Here is a 19,462-nt window from a genome sequence, read left to right as displayed (position 1 = left end):
AGAGACGACCTACTCCCTGATAAGTCCCTGAAGGGCTGGGAAGACGTGATGGGCTTTAGGGGCACAGGAAGGTGTAAGGGTGCCAGAGCAGAGGCTGCTGAGGGCAGACACAGGCATCTCAGGCCAGGAAGCTGGTGTGACGGTGGGGAGAAGCAGGGTTGGGGTGATTCTGAAGGCAGAGTGGATGACTCAATGAAAAACTGGGCTTGGGGAAAGGCTTGAGTGCAGTGTGAGGGCAAAGTGAACCGAGGTGCCTCGGTTGCTTCACGGGATTGAGAGGTGGTCATTGCAAATCATGTGATCTACTTAGCATAGTGCCTGGCTCACAGTAGGGCTGAGCACAATGTAGCTGTCCTCCTGGTGTTTGGAGGCTACCTTGTCCCCCACAACCTGCCCACCTCTCCACCCTATCCCCACAGCTCACTGCACTTTGTCCCTGCTTCCAGCCATGTGCCATGGGCTCCCCTGTGCTCCCCTGGGATCTCATTTTCCCACCGTGTAGGGCTGATGCCACTGGCCCTGCCCAGCCCGGGAAGATGGAGATGGGGTCTTGAAGAGTGGCTAGTACTAGGTTTCGGCAGCAGGTGTAAATCCCAGGGACTGTGTTCCAGGACCTTCTAGACTCCTGTTAGGCCCAGCAGGCTAAGGGGCAGACAGCATCGTGGGGTCTTCCTGGGTAAGGGTCGTCGGGCCTGAGGGGACAAAGGCCCTAACAGAGGCTGCCTCCCCTCATGGTCACTTCCCAGTGGTGCTCAGCTCATCTGACGGAAGCAGCTGGGCAGTGGGGCCTGTGACCGGCAGTGGGGCCTGTGACCAGCAGGCTGCGCTGGTAAGCCATAGCACCCCTTTGGGCCCCCACCCCACCTTCTGGGCGGCTTCCCTGCAGACACACCCCAGTTATGGGGGGCTAGGGACCCAAAAGAGTCATCCCTCTGCCACCCAGAACAGCCCTGGAGAGGTGCATGATGGGGCTGCCAACAGGTGCGGGGCTGCCGAGGGTGGAAAGGAGAAAGTGCCAGATCCCCACAGGGCCTCAAGAGGTCACCATCCTTGCCAACGCTGATAACAAAGACATGTGCTCCTCTTTGTTTGGTTCCCCCACCCCTTTAGATCACAGATTTCACTTCAGTTTGTATCTGTCACAGTCACTTACGGGGTTGCTCCTAGTCAGCTGGTCTGGTAAAGTTTCTGGATGCTTACAGAATAACATGTGTCCCCCACCCTCCAAAGCCGGTTGTGGGGACAGTGTTGCAATGAGGAGCCTCAGGGGACACATATCAGAGGCAAGGGTGGGTGTGTAGGAGGGAGAAGGTGCAGAAGGCAGGGGTAGTTCAGCACTCTCCCTCCTGCCGTGCTCTGCCTGACAGTTCCCTCTCAAAGTCCCAAACAGCCAGGTTGAGGAGGAGGAAACAGAACGGGACTGGAGAAAATGAAAAGGGGCTGGAGGAGAGCAGCGGGGCTGAGACCCCCAACATATCAGCGACCAAGTCAGGATCGGGTGGGGTTTCCTGCCCAGGTGCTGAGCAGCAGGCAGTGTCCTGCAAATGACAGGGAGCACTGAAGCCAGCCTGGAGGGCCCAGGCCCAAGTCTGGTGCATTCAGCAGCAGAGCCAGAGACAGATCCCAACCACCTGCCTCCTCATCGGCAGCCAGTGCTCTGCACAGAGCCCTGGGCAGCCTCTGGACATTAGTCTCAGCCCCAGCACGGCCCGTCCCCCACGCTGATGTCACCGCACCGAGACCTTGGAGGCCCCCTCCGGCTCCGCCTCCTGGGAGAAGGCTCTGGAGTGAGGAGGGGAGGGCGGCAGTGCTGGCTGGACAGCTGCTCTGGTCAGGAAAGAGAAGGACAGAGAAGAGACACATACAGAGAGACGACAAGGAAAGGAAAGACCCAGAGGGACCCACAGCAAGCCTCAGAGCCAGAGAGAGGAAGAGGGGACGTGTATTGCAGACTGTCCTGTACCCGTGACCCCAACTTCCTGAGTGCTCCGTGCAGGTGGCAGCTGTGCCAGGCTGGCAGGTCACTGAGAGTGGGCAGCTGAGCCCCAGGTAAGGATGGGCTGCCCACTGTCCTGGCGTTGGGAGGGTTGGGATGTGGAGCCGCCATGGACTTGAGCTGCCTCTAGAACCTCTGCCCCGCAGCCACTTGCTCCTGGAACTGGGCTTCCTGCCACTCCTGAGGGCTCAGCCGCCACAGCCACTGAATGAAACTGTCCTGAGCTTGGGAAGATGGACTTGTGTCCCTTGGAGGAGGGAAGAGCCAAGGGGCATGTAATCCATCGAATCTTCTCTGAGCTGGGGCTGGGGGGAGGGGCAGAGAGGTTAGGTTAAGCAGAGAGAGAGAGAAGAGTCTGTTCTCTCTCTCTGTGTCCTTTGCTTTCTCTCTGACATTCTTTATCTCTGTTTTTAAATAAGGCGTTTCATTCCTCTATGCTCCAAATGTCCCATCTGGGAAATGAGAGTATGAAGCCCCACCAGCCAGGGTTGTAGTGGGGAAGAGGTACAATCAGGCACAGACAGAAATAGAAATACAGGCTATGCCCCCTGTGGTCAGTGAGAAAAGAAATTAACTTGAGGGTGGTCTAGTTCTCAGTTTTAGAAGTAAAATGTGTCTTGTCATTTTCACATGTGGCCCTTGGATTCCAGGCCTTCACCACTCTCCCGCATCCATTGGAGCCATGCGTCTCTAGTGAAATCACTGGCTCTGTCCCAGGCCTTGTGGCTCATGCTAGTGTAGGGTCCTGGCTCCACAGCCCGGCATCATCTTCAGACACAGTGCCCGGTGGCAGCTGCCTGCTGACCCTGTTGAATCCACGTCCCCACCAGGCACTCAGACTAGTTCAGGTCTTCAGAAGGACCGCTGTGCCCCAGAGCTCCAGGGCAGGGGTCAGGGCTCAGGTGTCAGGCAGTGTCGTGGGCAGAGGATCAAATGCCCCAGTGGCTCTGAATGGGCCCTTGTGAAAAATTGATGTGCATTCTAGGGGACAGGTTGGGAGCCAGAGAGACCTCATACCAGGGTCTGTAGTCTGGGGCTGCCTTTTAAGGTCCTTGCTGAACCAATCTCTGGGCCAGGCCCTGTGCTGAACAAGGCTAGAGACAATGCTATGGCTCAGACCCTCTCCCACCGGCCACATCCTGCCCTGGATCAACTCCCCAATGTTGGGGGCAGAGATGGGGCGGACCCTGCCCTGACAACATAATGCATGTAGACAAGATGGGATAAAGGGGAGTATAGAGGCTCTTGGCAGCCTGGGGGTAGTCAGGGAAGGCTTCTTAGAGGAAGTACTGTCTGAACTGAGCCATGAACCATAGGTGGAAATTCATTAGTAAAATTTCAGGTAGAAGAGCCAGGTATATGAAGGCCAGGAGATAGCCAGAGCTGGTGTATTTCAGGAGCAGTGAGTCACTGAGAATGTCCAAGTGTAAGGGTAGGAGAGGGAGTGAGCAGTGAGAGAAAAGGCGGAGGCATCAGCAGGGGCAGATGGCGCTGAGCCTTCGAAGCCATCCTGAGGGCAGTGGGTGCTCTTGAGAGGTTTCAGGCAGGGTGTGCCGTGAGCAGTCATGCCCAGCCCATGACCTCTCCCTTAGCCAGGCTTGTCTTTGTCACCCACACTCCTGAGGCAGTCCCTGAGCTGAGTGCTGGAGATTAAGTCCTATTTCTAAATTTGTTCTGGCCAGCTGTGTGACCCTGGGCAAGTCTTGGTCCCTCTCTGGGCCCCTTTGCCGTAGGTCTGATGAGGCCAGACTTGCTACTTTCTAGGAGAACTTTGGGAATCTCTGAATGACCAGGGCTGAGAGAAGAATTCAGCTGCTCTGGGTGGCGGAGCTAGTGACAGTGGCTGAGGCTCAGGTCATGCGGGCTGGGCAGTGGCCAGAGGGAGAGAAGCCAGGGAGGATTCCCTCGAGGGAGGAGGAGTTGGGGCTCTGGGAGGAGCCCAGGTGACCCCAGCCGGGCTCAAGACTGCCAGGGCTGGCCTGCCTGGAGGCATGACATAGTCTCTCTCCCTGCAGAACTGTGCCTGGCTGAGTGGGCAGCAGGGGCTCCTGACTTGGGACCATGGTGATTCTTCAGCAGGTCAGTGCTCCCACCTCATTGGGTGGCCTGTACTCCCCATCCCATATCCCCTCATCCACATGCTTACCCGTGGGACACCCTTCCCACAGTGTTCTCTTGGAAAATTCCTACCTAGGCTTCCAAACCCAGCCCTCCAGGCCCAGTCGGAAACCCATTCCCTCTGATGTGCCAGCTGGTGTTTCCTTCTCTCCCTGGCTCACCCCACTGTGCAGACATGATTTGATTGACTCACATCTCTGGATCCCAGGCAGTGGAACAGTGTGTGCAAAGGCCCAGAGGTGGGAAGGTCCCTGGGGAAGGGGAGAGGAGGTTGGCAAGGCTCCTGAAGCCAGTCCAGGAAGGGCCCTGAGCCCAACTTATCCTGAGGGCCTTGGGGGGCAGTGACTGGTAGGGGGTGACATGGCCTGAGCTGGAGACCCCTGGGGTTTTATGGGAAGAAGCAGAGCTGATGTCCTGGGCTGAGTCCTCCAGCCCCACTTCCAACTCAGGGCCACAACAGCCTCTGACCCTCAGCCCTTCCCCGTGATCAGTCCGAGGCTCTAATGAGCTCTTGGTCTCCAGGGCAGGAGCCAGGAATGTGGGCCCCGAGCCAGGTGGGCCTGGCAGCAGGTCCTAGGGCTTGTGGGCTGTGTGCTGCAGGGGCTTGGCCAGCAGCTTCCTGGTCTCCAGGGTCACCAGAGGCCAATGGCTCAGACTTGCCTGGCCGCCCTGAGGCCGACGGCCCAGCATATTTGCATAGGAGTATGTTCATGTGTATGTGTCTCTGTGTGTGAGTGAGAGGCAGGCTTCAGGGCAGCATCAGGACAGGCCTTCTTCCATCCCAGGGGCTGGAGGAGACCCCCTGGAAAGCCCCTTGGCCTGAGAGCCTGCCCAAACACCCATTAGAGATGGGCAGGGTCTAGGAGAGGAAAAGTCCATTCACTGAGTGTTTGCTCTGTGCTGGGGCCTGGGCCCGTGGAGCCCTCCAGGGTGTCTTCACTCAGGGGGCCTCTGAGGCAGGCCTCTGGCTGATGGGACCTCCTCATCACCCCCGCCCCTCCTGCCCCTCTGAATGCTGACCCACCTCCAGCTATGGGTGGCCTCTGCTGGGAGCAGGTATCTGTAGGTGAATGCCTGTTCTGCCTGCCCTCAAGCAGGAAGTACTTCCTTGGTCCTGAAAACAGTCCTTTCTCTGCCCACCTGGCGCCTCCCGATGAGCCCTGGACATGAGGGACAGCCTTCGTCCTACTATTTCCCACAGATCTTTCAGGACAGGGAAGGAACTGGCAGGAAGAGAGGAGGAGAGTGGCAGACCAGGGAAGCAGATGAAGGAAGAAGCATTTTCATGGAGCCGCACATGGCATTTTAGCCTCACAACAGCAGCTGTGGGAAAAGAGGGTATTGTTTTGTTTGTTTCTGATTTGTCGCCAGGCTGGAATGTTGTGGCGCAATCTCGGCTCACTGCAACCTCTGCCTTCCAGGTTCAAGTGATTCTCTTGCCTCAGCCTCCCAAGTAGCTGGGATTACAGGTGACTGCACCACACCCAGCTAATTTTTGTATTTTTAGTAGAGATGGGGTTTCAACATTTTGGTCAGGGTGATCTGGATTTCCTGACCTTGTGATACACCTGCCTTGGCCTCCCAAAGTGCTGGGATTATAGGCCTGAGACACCACACTGGGCCTGAAAAGAGGTTTTAATCTGCATTTTGCCTATGAAGAAACAGGCTCAGGAAGGAGTAACGGCTCGAGGTCCTCACTCATCAGCAGCAAAGCCCGAGATGGAGCCCACTGGGTTTGGCCTGTGGAACTGCAGAGCCGGTCGGCTTCCCAGGGCTGGGGTAACAGGTGTGAGCCACTGTGCCCGACCTACAGATAACATCTTAAATCTACAGCAATGTAGTTTGAGTTAAGGCCAAATTAGCTTCAATAATAACAAAAAATTATGTTCCTTTATAGCTCCCTCTCTCCCCCTTATGTGTTTGTTGTCACAAATTACATTTTCGTACATTGTGTGCCAGTTAACATAGATTTATCATTATGTTGCGCATTTGGTTTTTTAAAACACAGAAAAAAAGAAAAAAAAGTAGTTATAGACTAAAAATACAATACTGGTTTGTTTTGTTTTTAAGAGATGCAGTCTTACTATGTTGCCCAAGCTGGAGTGCAGTGGCTTTTCACAAGTGCGATCATGGTGTGTTACAGCTTTGAACTCCCAGGCCGAAGCAGCCCTCCTGCCTCAGCCTCCCAAGTGGCTTGGAGTACAGGCACCTATTGCTGTGCCTGGTTAAATAATGGGCTTTTCTATTTATCTGTGTAAGTGCCTTTATCAGTGTTCTTTTTTTTTTTTTTTTTTGTATGGCTTTGCATTACTGTCTAGTGTACTCCAATTCTTTTTGCCAATTTTGTATTGTTTTAAAATACATATAACAACATTTACCACTTAACCATTTTATTTTTTTTGAGACAGAGTCTCCCTCTGTTGCTCAGGCTGGAGAGCAGTGGTGTGATCTCAGCTCTCTGCAACTTCCGTCTCCCAGGTTCAAGTGATTCTCCTGCCTCAGCCTCCTAAGTACCTGGGATTACAGGTCCCTGCCACCAAGCTCAGCTAATTTCTGTATTTTTAGTAGAGACAGGGTTTCACCATATTGGTCAGGCTGGTCTCAAACTCCTGACCTCAGGTGATCCACCTGCCTCAGCCTCCCAAAGTGCTGGGGTTACAGGTATGAGCCACCATCCTGGCCCCATTTAACCACTTTTAAGTGCATAGTTTAGTGGCATAAAATGCATTCATAATGTTGTGTGACCGTCACCACTATCCATTTCTGCAACTGTTTTCATCTTGTAAAATGAACATTCTATCCATTAAGTAATAACTCCCCATTCCCCTTGCCCCGCCTCCTCTGGCAACCACTATTCTGCTTTCTGGTTTTGATTTTGACCACTCTAGGTATCTCACATAAGTGGAATTATACACTATTTGTCTTTTGGCGATGGCTTACTTCACTTAGCATAATATCCTCAAGGTTCATCCATGTTGTATTCATAGAATGTGTCAGAATTTTCTTCCTTTTTAAGGCTGAGTAATATTTTATGTATGTTTGTACCACACATTGTTTACTCATTCATCTATTGAGGAATACTTGAGTGGTTTCCATGTTTTAGCTATTATAATTAATACTGCTTTGAACATAGATGTGCAAAGATCTCCTTGAGATTCTGCTCTTAATTCTTTTGAGTATATATCCAGAAGTAGAATTGCTAGGCCATATGGTAATTCTCATTTTAATTTTTTAGGAGCTGCCATAGTGTTTTCACAACATTTGTATTATTGCACATTCCCACCCACAGTGCGTAAGGGTTCCATCATCTCCACATCTTTGCCAATACTTTCCTATTTTTTTTTGTAATAGCCGTCCTAATGGATGTGCAGTGTCTTTCCTTGTGGTTTTTAATTTGCATTTCCCTAATGATAATTGATGTTAAACATCTTGTCATATGCTTCTTGTCTCTTTGTATATCTTTTTTGGAGAAATGTCTATGTAAGTCCTGTGTCTGTGTTTGCTTGTTTTGGAGACACAGTCTCGCTCTGTCACCCAGGCTGGTGTATAGTGGGGAAATCACAGCTCACTGCAGCCTCAAACTCCTGCCTATGCCCATTTTTGAAGTGTGTTGTTTGTTTTATTGTTGTTCCATGTCTTTTAATTGTTAGGATTTCTTATAGGGCAGGTCAACTCGTGAGAAACTCCCTCAGCTTTTGTTTATGTGGGAAGGTCTTTATTTCTCCATCCTCTGTGAGGGATAGTTATGGCAGATACACACATTTTTCTTGACAGTTTTTTAATTTTTTTAAAACAAATATCTATCGATCAGGCATGATGGTTCATGCCTGTCCCAGCACTTTCGGAGGCCAAGGTGGGCAGAACACCTGAAGTCTGGAGTTTGAGACCAGCCTGACCAACATGGAGAAACCCCATCTCTACTAAAAATTGAACAACAACAAAAAATTAGCTGAGCATGGTGGTACATGCCTGTAATCCCAGCTACTCAGGATTACAGCTACTGAGACAAGAGAATCACTTGAACCCTGGAGGCAGAGGTTGCAGTGAGTGGAGATCACACCATTGCTCTCCAGCCTGGGCAACAAGAGCAAAACGCTGTCTAAAAAAAAAAAAATTTATCACACAGTTTCTGTGGGTAAGCAGTTTGGGTGCAATTTAGCTGGGTGTCTGTGGCTCAAGGTCCCTCCTGTTGCAGTCAGGATGTTGGCTGGGGCTGCAGTCATATCCAAAGTATTGATGGAGGAGGATTTGTCAGAGTCACTCACAGGTTGCTGGAGGTTTCAGTTCCTCCAGGTTGTTGGACTAAAGGCCTCAGTTCTTTTTTTTTTGAAAGGAGAGAAGGAAAAAAAAAAAAAAGGAGTGATGGAGAGGTAGAAATAGGAAGAAAAAGAGGGAGAGAGAACAGGGATGTTGCTTTATTCTAAAAATGGGTATTAATAAGGGCCAATCAATATTTCATTTAAACCTATGAGTAGGTGTGATGTGGTACTGATAAGAATGTATATTTTGTGCATTTAAAGTGGAGAGCTCTATAAATGTTTATTAAGTTTACTTGTTCCGGATCTGAGTTCAAGTCCTGGATATCCTTATTAATTTTCTGTCTCATTGAGTCTAAATCTCTTTATAGTTCTTATGTGTCTGGATGTTAGGATCATTCGCTCTTATTGTTGCATTGATCCTTTTACCACTATATCTTTGTTGCTTTAAAATCTGTTTTATCAGATGCGAGAATTGCAACTCCTGCTTTTCATTTATTTATTTTTGCTCTCCATTTAGTTGGTTAATCTTTCTCCATCCCTTTGTTTTGAGTCTTTGTGTATCTTTGTATGTAAAATGGGTCTGGATGTAGCATACCGTTGGGTTTTGGCTGTGTCTTTTGATTGGGGGATTTAGTCAATTTAAATTTAGGGTAACTGCCATTTGATGTTAACTGGCTGTTGTATCCATTCGTTGATGTAAATTCTTCTTTATGTTGATGCTCTTTACTTTTTGGTATATTTTTAGAAAGGCTAATACTGGTTGTTTCTTTCTATGTGTAATGCTTCTTTCAGAAGCTCTTGTAAAGCAGGCCTGGTGGTAATAAAATCTCTAAGTACTTCCTTGTTCATAAAAGATTTTATTTTTCCTTCAGTTGTGAAGCTTAGTTTGGCAGGATATGAAATTCTGGGCTGAAAATTCTGTTCTCTAAGGATGTTGAATATTGGCCACCACTCACTTCTGGCTTGTAGGGTTTCTGCTGAGATATCTGCTGTAAGTCTGATAGGCTTCCCTTTGTGGGTAACCTGACCTTTCTCTCTGGCTGCCCTTAGTATTTTCTCTTCATTTCAACCCTGGTGAATCTAACGATTATGTGCCTTGGTGTTGCTCTTCTTGAGGAATATCTTTGTGGTGTTCTCTGTATTACCTGGGGTTGAATATTGTCCTGCTTTGCTAGGTTGGGAAAGTTTTCCTGAATAATATCCTGAAGAGTATTTTCCAGCTTGGATTCATTCTCTTGGTCACATTCAGGTACACCTATCAAACATAAATTAGGTCTTTTCACATAGTCCCATATTTCTTGGAGACTTTGCTCATTCCTTTTTATCCTTTTTTCTCTATTCTTGTCTTCTTGTTTTATTTCATTAAGTTGGACTTTGACCTCTGATATCCTTTCTTCTGCTTGAACAATTCGAGTGTTTAAACCTGTGCATACTTCTTGGAGTTCCCGTATTGTATTCTTCAGTTCCATTAATTCACTTATATTCCTCTCTAAATTGTCTATTCTCATTAGGATTTCGTCAAACCTTTTATAAAAGTTCTTAGTTTCTTTACATTGGGCTACAACATGTTCTTTTAACTCACAGAAGTTTCTTTTTTTTTTTTTTTTGAGATGGAGTTTCACTCTTGTTACCCAGGCTGGAGTGCAATGGCACGATCTCGGCTCACCTCAACCTCCGTCTCCTGGGTTCGGGCAATTCTCCTGCCTCAGCCTCCTGAGTAGCTCGGATTACAGGCACTCGCCACCATGCCCAGCTAATTTTTTGTATCTTTAGTAGAGACGGGGTTTCACCATGTTGACCAGGATGGTCTCGATCTCTTGACCTCGTGATCCACCCGCCTTGGCCTCCCAAAGTGCTGGGATTACAGGCTTGAGCCACCGTGCCCGGCCAGAAGTTTCTTATTATCCATCTTCTGAAGCCTGATTCTGTTAATGGGATGCCCTCGTTCTCCATCAAGGCTTGTTCCCTTGTTGATGAGGAACTGTGATCCTCTTTAGAGGGAGAGGCATTCTGATTTTGAGTATTCTCAGCCTTTTTACGCTGGTTTCTTCCCATTGTTGTAAGCTGATCCTCCTGTCGTCTTTGTAATTACCAACTTTCAAATTAGGTCTCTGAGTGGACGTCCAAGTTGTTAATTCCCAGGGCCGAAATCTGAGCAACCCACTGCGCTGGCCAAAACAGCAGTGTTAAGACTGATGGTGCTTTTCTGCCCAGGAATCTCCAGTCTGGCTTCCTTCTTGAGTCCATAATAGGCGACTCTGCCTTCCCAGAGCTCCAAATGTCGGTCAGAAGGGGAACCAGTCCCGTTTACTCTGCACCAAGAGCTGCTGCACCAAGGCGCTGGCAAAACTGCTACGTTGGCCACAAGAGTCACGCTGGCAACCAGTGGGGCTCCTCCACTGGGAATCTTCTGGTCCATGAGCGACAAAAATTTGTCTGAAAGTGTGGCGTCCTCTCATTCTCTGTGCTTTCACTGAGAGCTACAATCCCGAGATGTTAGCAATCAGCCATCTTGGATCGTTCTCAACAGCTTTTTAATTCTTTCATCATTTTAAATATGCCGTCCTACTGCCTTCTGGCCACCATGGTTTCTGATGAGGAATCAGCCAAGACTTATATTAAGGATGTGTTTTAGTCTTAAAAACTCCCTGAGTTTACCGTGTTCCATTCCATAGAATGAGTCGCCTCTCTGTTGCTGCTTTCAAGAGCCTCTGTCTTTGCCGCTTGTGGAGAAAAGGCTTATTCCTCCAGCTCAGGGATGCTTTCAGTAGCTTATCTGGAACCAGACAAGATCAGGCTCTTAAAGCCTTGCAGAGTCTCCCCAAGGGGACCTCTTTTCAGCCACCAGCCACCAGACCTACTTTAGGAGCTCTTCCTCTCTCCTCTGATTCTCTGAGTTTGCTGTTCACTCTCCCTGGGATGTCCTTTACCTAATGTCTGCCTAAAAAATTATAAAACCTAGCTGTCACCCCTAATATGATTCCCTTTGCTAACCATGACTGGCACTCACATAACATTTGCTCTAACAGGCAGCAATCTAGGTGCATTATGTATCTTAACCTGCTAAATCTTCATGAGCACATGGAAGCACTGTTATTTTGTCACCTGACAGATGAGGAAAGGAAGGATCGTAGAGGTTGAGGAACTTGCCCAAGGTAGCACAGCTTGTGAGTGGCTGAGCTGGGATTGAAGCTAAGCCATCTGACTCCAGGGTCCAAACTCTTAGCGGCCATGCTATCCTGTCTTTCCAGGGCTGATCTGCCTCTCATCTGGTGGTACCATCCTTATCTGCATCTGGGTCTGTCTACCACACAAGGCTGGGAGCTCTGAGGACATGTCTTGTTAACAGTATCCTCTGTACTTCAGTGTGAACCTGTACTCAGTGAAGGTTGGTTGTATGGACACATGGGAGAATGCCTGGGAGCTCACCAGCAGCACTTCCTTGTGTCTGACGTCTGGGTCCGGTTCCAGTGTTTTGCAGGTGGGCGGGGAGAGATAGGTGTGCTTGACTTTTCGGCTTGACTGGGAGAAGGACCTCTCCTGAGATCAGTGGCCCCAAGAGGTCACAAGAAGTGAGTAGGAATCACTGATCAGTCAGCTTTGTGCTGGGCGGCAGAGCCCTGGATCCCCAAGGCTGGGACACAGAGTGGGGTAGAACTGGGCCCATTCTGGGTGGCTCTGACCCCTGTGCGAGGCATCACATCTTTTTCCTTGTTATCCCCCCCAGTGCCTGGCCCCCACTCTCTGCTGTTGTTCATTTATTGAGGGGGAAGTTGGCTTCCAGGATACTAGACAATGCCAAGGGCCACAAATGCAGACTGGAGACCTTGAGAAGAGAAAAAGAGGCAAGAGGGGAGGAGGACAAAGACAGGCAGGGTGAGGCAAAAGGAGGGAATTGGAGGGAGTTTCAGGACCTGGGCCTTCCTGGCCCTGGGGATGGGATGGTGGCCTGTGGCTCACAGCCCAGGGTGGATCCATTCCTGGGCCCAGCCCTGTGTGGCTGCCAGGACACAGGAGGGCAGCTCAGCTCTTTACAGGGAGAGCTCGAGTCATCCAGTTATTTCAGCTGTCCTGGAGAGTGCAGGGGACCCTCCACAGGGCCTCTGAGGCCTCTTCTGCAGGATAGACTTAGGCTGCTATTTGACCTCGGGGGCTGGGGGAGGAGGACACAGGCTCTTCAGGGGCTTTTCCCCAAACTTAGCCCAGAGGAAAAATTTTTATCTGCCCTCACTCCCCAGAGGCAGCCAGGGAACCAGAAATATTTTTGGTGCATCACCCGTTTAGTCTTAAAAACTCCCTGAGTTTACCGTGCTCCATTCCACAACATCCTCGTGTTTCCTTCCATAGAAAACACAGCGATTTTCTACAAAGCTGCCGTCGGGGTAAGGTGCCAGGCGCCACCTTTATCCCGGGCCCCCACCGCGGTGCCAGGGAAGCCACCTGGAATTCCCGCCAAGTGGGGGTGTGGGGGGTTCCACCGAGACAGAGGGGGCCGGGCTGCGCGGGTGCCCCCTCGCCGTCCCGCCCGCGGGCGTCACCTAAGCCGCGGTTGCCATGGGCCTACGGCAGATGGCCCGGTTTAGGGTTCCGGGGCGGGCGGCGCGCGCGGGATTAGGTGAATTAGGGAGCCGGAGCAGTGTCGCCATCGCCGTCGCCGCGCCATGGAGGCCCCCGCCGACCCCGCTGACACTGCACGAGTCCCGCAGCCCGGCAAGTGGGCGCTGGTGCGCAGCCTGAACCAGGCGTTCAAGACCTGCGCCGTCCTGCCGGTGAGGCCCTGGCAGGGAGGGGAGAGGGGAGGGGGAGGGCGCTCTGCCCCTGGCTCAGTTTCCGCGCCTGTTAGAAGCTGGGTGGGCCACAGACAGGGTCGCTAAGCTTCAGGGTGTGCATGGACTGCGGCCCTAGGATGCCACCTGCGGCTCTGACCTCCCCCAGTGGGAACTTAGCCGCGGCTGCCCTTTGCCGGGAGGGGAGGTTTTGCATCTGGGAAACCCAAGCCAGGCAGGCCAGGTCTGAGCAGGGGCCTCCTGCATTTGCTGGGGTCCAGAGCAGGGAGCACCTCCAGGTGCACGGAGGAACCCCAGCCTTGGTTTGTGGACTGGCTGACTGCTGGTAGAAGGAAAGCATGGCCCACCAGTCTCCTCCCCAAACTATGCTTAGCAACTAGACACTGGCAAGGCGCTTGGCTCACATTTCCCTTCTGTGAAAATGGGGGGATAAAACCAACGTTGCAGAGTGATCATGAAAACAGTGAGGGGCAAAATGTCTTGAAACAGATTCCTTTTCACTCCACAAACAGAGACTGACCCCAGGCCTGGTCCCAGAGAAAGGAAGAGGCAGAAAGGGCTAAGGCCCCATGGGGAATTGTTAACATTGGCCCGAGACCGGCTTGATGCCTAGGAGGAAGGAGGGGAGACAGAAGGAACAACATCATGGGTCTCTCATCTTTGCATGCACTGACTCTTTCCATTTCAAGGCTGCTGAAAACTGAGGCCCAGAGAGATTGAGTGCCTCATTCAAAGACACACAGCATTGGTGGCAGAGCTGGGACTAGAAGCTAGATCTCCTATGTGTTCACTGTGGGTGTGTGCTGACTTTCTTTGGGGGAGGTCCCACAGGGGTTTTGGGGTACCCCTGAGAACATTTGGACAGATCTGTTCTAGGAAGTCACGACTCTGGAGCTGGAAGCCTGCATAGCTGGCAGGGCCTGGGAGACCCTCTGTCCCAGTCACATATTTGACAGGCAAGAAGCTGGGACTTGTCCCATGTTACACAGCCACACTGAGGCATGTGCCATGTCACAAACGAGATCTTCATTCAAAATGAGACCAAGTGAGGCACCCCTCACAGTGTGTACAGTTGTCACGGAACATGGTGTAGGAATGGGGCCAGATGCAGTGAGGGGCTGCCTGGGGCTAGCCATGGGGGTGGCGGGGTTCTACCCGGAGCCCGGTTCCACTTCCTTACCTTCCTCCTGCCCCGAAATGAAGCTTCATCTTCTTTTGTGGGTTCCTTCCTCTCTTCCTTCTCCCTCTGAGCCAGTGACTCCTACCCCACCCTGGTTTTGGTCCTGGCTGTATCCTCCAGAGGCTAACAATCCTGTCAGTCACGGATTTGATGAGTAACTGTGGCCAGGTTCCTTGTTTTTTTTGGGTTTTTTTTGCCCCTCACTTTCCTCATCTGTAAAATGAGGATCCTAACAACCTGCCTGCATTCCGATGTCCTAAGAGAAGTCCTAAGACCCCAGAATTCTCCCTGAAGTCTCTCCCCTGCCTTGTGAAACTGTTTCCTCAAGTCTGACCTAGAATAGAGATAGTTTGGTCACTGCCCTCTTGGTGACAGCCCTAGGTAAGAAGAGTTCTAGTCACGTTTGCTTGCTGTATGGCCCGAGGGCCTCACTCAGCTTCTCAGAATCTCCATTTCCTGCTGACATGAAGCTTTTTTGATTTTGGTTATTTTATGTTCTCTCAGGGAAAACATTTTCTGTGTGCTAGACTCTGCACTGGGCTGGGGATTACAGGTGGCTCAGAGAGACCCGTGCCTTCCAGCTGCCCTCAGCCTAAGTTTCCAGCTTGCTTCAGAGACCCACCAGTCTTCTGGGGCAAGGACCCTCTCAGTGCTTCCTGTTTTGCTCACTGAGCTTCGCGTGGGGCTGGGCCTGGGGAATGTCAGGAAAAAGCCCTGGATTTGGGGTTTGTCAGACCTGGGCTTCGGTCCTGGCTCTGCCATAAAATAGCTGTATGACCCTGGGCACTTTTCTTGACCTCTTTGAGGAGAGAAATTGGAGACAGTCCCCTGGCCATGCGCTGTTGCCCACATGCGCTCCTCACGCTCCTCACCTCTTCTCTCTCACTGAGGCCTGCCTGCTCTGTGCTTGGCTCTGGGGAGCCACAGATGAGGGACTCAGACCAAGCCCCACCCTGGGGAGCTCCAAACCATTGGGGAAGGGGAGCAGACCCAGTGTGGGGTGGCTGTCAGGGGTAAGCCCAGGGTCAGGGAGTGTAGCTGGGGCTTGGGTCTCAAGCAGTTGTGAGGATTACACGGGGCGGTTTATGGGGTGCAGCCTGTGGAGCCCAGGCCCTCATCAAATGCTCAGTAAAGAGTTCTCTTCCACTCCCAAGCCTCTCCAATTTTTCTTACTTTTTCTGGGAGGAAGCTTGTGTTTGGGACGAGCCTGAGTCTATCATGTGCCAACCTCCTCTTCATATAAAGAGAGCACCCACAGGGCCAGCTGTGGCTGGAAGATGGCAGTGGTCCCATAAGCCTACAGTGGCATATTCTACTGTACCTTTTATGTGTATGTTTAGATATGTTTACACACAAATACGTTCCCTGTAGTATTTAGTACAGTAGCAGGTTGTACAGGTTTGTAGCCCAGGAGCAAGCGGCCGCCCCATCCAGCCCAGGTGTGTAGTGGGCTGCACCGTCCAGGTTTGTGAAGGACACTCGATGGCTCCATGATGTTTGCACAGAACTTATCTGTGATGTTAAACAATGCATGACTGTAGCTGGTTCTGATAGGAACAAGATGAGGCTGAAACACTAATGAGTTGGTCTTAGACTCACTGAGTCCAGCCTTCACTGAGAAATGTGGAAATTGAGGTTCAAAGAGCTCAGCGACTCACCCAAGGCCAGGCAGGGCCTGAAACCCAGTCTCCTGACTCCTAGCCCAGAACAGATTCCGTCGGACCTTCCCATGGGTTTACTTCATTGTGATCAGTTTTATTAGTGGCTACATTTTTATTAGTGACTTGATATTAGGTTATATTCTTATTAGAATGTCTAAGTTCTCCCACACCCCTAGGGAGTTTGAGTACCACCCAGAAAAGAATACTTTTATTAGGATTGGAATAAAATCTAAACTTGTATACCACGGCCAACAAAGGGCCTATGTGTTCTGGGCCCTGCCTACTTCTCTGAGCTCCCTCTCGCTCATCAGGCCCTGCTTCCCGGCTGTTCCTCCCTGCCGCAGGGCCTTTGCACGTGCTGCTGCCTATGCTAGGGTTACTGTCCCCTGCTTTTCTCTAGGCTGGTGGCTTGTCACCCTTCAGGTGTCAGCTCAGAGATTCCCTCCATGGAGTGGTTTATTGGCTACTGGGTCTAGGTTGGTTGGCTCCGTCATTCTCCACCACTGGCTTTTTTGTTCCCTTGACAGCACTCACCGGTATCCAAAGTGATCGTGCTGATCTATTTGCTCAGTTGTTTGTCACCTCTAACTAGAATGTAGACTCCATAATCACGGCTCACCCCCAGCATTTAGATTAATCAGTGCTTTGTACTCAGAAGGTAGTCGATACATGTTTGTCGAATCCATCAGTGCTGAACGTGGTTGTTCTCAGTCCATTTCTCTGACTTGGGGTTTTACGTTTGGCTCTCATGAGCCCTTACTGAGTGAGTAGGCCCAGGCCCTGGGCCAGATGCTGCAGGGGACACAAAAGCGACTTCCTTCCCCAAGGTCAGGGCTCTCCCCACATGCCAGAAGCTAACATGGCTGAACTCTTATCTAGGGCCCAACATGGAGTGGTGTCCCTGTGAGGAACCCGTTATCATAATGATGATGAAAATCGGCCCTGGAGGTGAAGGAGGCTGCAGCATTCACCCACAGTCTGGGTGCTCTCTGGTGTCACCTCATGTTACACAGGGAGGAAGTGGTTTGAGTGGTCTGGCGTTTCTGCCTATACCCCAGTGAATCTGTCATACACATGTAAGCTATAGAGCCATGGGAAGAGCTGGGCTTCGAGAGGCCTTGGCTCTCTCTGAGCCTCTGCTAACTCATCTGTAAAATGGGAACATGGCAGCTCTAGAGGAGGGATTGAGGACGTTGCATAAATGCCCAGCTCAAGGCCTGCCCTGCTCCAGAAGGCTTCTAGTAAGTGTGAGTCCCCTTCTCTTCCCCCTTCTGTGGTTGGCCCAGAGCCTCTGGTGGTAGCAGAGGAATATAGGGCTGCCTGGAAGGGGCTCTGATCCCTCCCTGCTAACCTGGCCTGGGATTCTCTCTTGCCCACAGGGGGACTATGTGTGGATGGACCTGAGATCGGGGCAGGAGTTCGATGTGCCCATCGGGGCAGTGGTGAAGCTCTGTGACTCTGGGCAGATCCAGGTGGTGGACGATGAAGGCAATGTGAGTAGTGTCCTCCTTCCTCCTGCCCCATGCCTTGGGGGAAGATACAGGCTGACAGCTGCCTTGAAGCAGGGAAATTATCTCAAGGATTTGGACGAAGTGCCTGTGCTCCCACTTCTGCCTCTCAGATGCTCCTCTCCATGATTCCTCAGCACCCTAGCAAGAGGGAACCCCCTGCCTGCCTCAGGCTACCTGTTCTGTTTCCATAAACACCTCAGTCCACTCTGCCTGGTGTTAGAGATGTGTATGGTGGGTTGGAGTGCAGTCTAGGAACTCCTCAGACACAGGGGTGCTTTGCAGGCAGATGGACTGCATTCAAATCTTATCTCGTCCAAGTTAGCTGTGCAACCTTCGCCAAGCCTCCTTCCCTTCTGAGCCTCAGTTTCCTCTTTGTAAAATGAGGATAATAATAAATATCTCACAGGGCTGTTGACCCTTAAGTGAGATCACACGTGTAGAATACCTCAATGAAGTAAGCGCTAATCTGAAAGTTAGATGAATGCCCACAGCCTTGTTGTGCTGGGTTACCGGCATCACATGAATCCACCGTCCACCTTGACACTGCCCCAGAAATTGATCTCACAGATTAACCCTTTATCTGTGACCCAGAAGGAAAGGAATTCCGGAAGTGTAAGTTTGCTTGGCAGTGATGGTAGAGCCTTGGGGAGGGAAGAGGAGGTCTGAAGTCAGGGTCCTGCCCTGGAGAAGGTGGCTGGTTCGTGTGAGGAACCCTGGGGAAACCCCAGGTACCTCTGAGCATGCGTGCACATGTGTGTGTGGCACTGGGGATATGCAGATGGGGTGCAGAGCATGCAGGTGCAGCTTAGCAGGGATACAGAGAAGCTGGGGAGATTCAGCTTTGCCATAATGTGGGCTGTGCCCAGTGGTGCGCCAGGGGCTGGAGGCATAGAATTGGACTAAGTCCCTGTCTTAGCCTCCCGGACTGAGGGAGGAGAGTCAAGAGAAAGAGGGTGCAGGGACTTGAAACCAAGGATGTGTTGGGGATGAGGGGGGAGCTTGGGACCCTCGAGGCCAGGTACTCAACGTGGAGTGGGCAGGAGCATCCCAGATATCCCTGCAGCCCTCAGGTGCACCCCTGCCCAGGGTTTGCAAGGCCCTCTGACCCAAGTTCTGTCTTGGAACTCTCATGTCATCTGTGGAAGACAGGGAGGGAAAGAATTGTTATCCCATGAGGAAACTAAGGCACACAGAGGGACCACGGAGCCAGTCACACAGCTAGTAAGTGATGGTGCTGGGATTAGAACCCAGGACCTCTGTCTTCTACGCACGAATTTCCCGTGTCAGTGTTATCTCAGTGGTGACTTTGGGGCTCAGGTTCTGCTAACCACCTTTTTGGCCCCTGGGCTGTATCGTTCTGGAGGATCCGGTTCTAGGGCCCTCTAGGACGCTTCTGGGAGGGTGCAGCCACAGATGGGGAGGCACAGCTTGGCTGGCAGCACAGACGGCCTGTGAACCTGCCCAGAGCCCCCAGGGTGGGGACCAGGGACTCTGTCTGCAGGCTTGAGTTTCACCTAGGTCGTATTGCATGTCAGATGGTGTCCCGTAACTCTGTGTCATCGAATCCCAAGGCTCCCCTCCCGCTTCTCCCCCACCCACGCCCTGAGAGTAGGAGCTGCAGGAGGGGTGGGCATGACTGGCTGGCAGGGGCAGTTTGGGAGGCTGGGGTTTGCATCCATGGCATTGGACCCCCAGGGCTTCCAGACCCCTCCTTTACAAGCCTTTCCCACCCCCATTCTATCCCCTCCTTCCCCACTCCAGGCTGTTGTCTCTTACCCCTCTGTCTGCCCACACTCCCAGCAACTTGAGAGCAGAAACCAGACCAGTCCCATCTGGTTTCCCAGAGTTCATCAAAGGGTCTGCCCTGGGAAGGCTCTTGGCAAAGATTCACTGAGTGATGAATGAAAGATTATGGTTCCAGTCCCTACTGGAACCCCGGTATCTTGCCTT

General features: G+C 51.5%; 1 protein-coding gene across 6 annotated transcripts in view; it reads left to right on the top strand.

The window, feature by feature from the left end:
• Positions 1-1,771: 1,771 nt before the first annotated feature.
• MYO7A (myosin VIIA) overlaps positions 1,772-19,462 on the top strand; it is an 89,112-nt gene continuing 71,421 nt past the window's right edge. For 4 of the 6 annotated variants that reach the window (XM_078340151.1, XM_078340150.1, XM_035265342.3 and 1 more), the window contains exons 1-2: positions 12,981-13,142; positions 17,381-17,494. In XM_078340151.1, coding sequence (XP_078196277.1) covers positions 13,035-13,142; positions 17,381-17,494 — 222 coding nt within the window. In that variant the 5' untranslated portion in view covers positions 12,981-13,034. Of the gene's footprint in view, positions 2,050-4,011; positions 4,076-12,980; positions 13,143-17,380; positions 17,495-19,462 lie in introns of those variants that run through there. The other 2 variants (XM_078340152.1, XM_035265344.3) reach the window with 1 other exon arrangement.

Source organism: Callithrix jacchus, chromosome 10 (assembly GCF_049354715.1).
Source record: "Callithrix jacchus isolate 240 chromosome 10, calJac240_pri, whole genome shotgun sequence".
In the NCBI taxonomy this organism is placed as follows: domain Eukaryota; kingdom Metazoa; phylum Chordata; class Mammalia; order Primates; family Cebidae; genus Callithrix; species Callithrix jacchus.
This window is presented reverse-complemented; position numbering and strand designations above follow the sequence as displayed.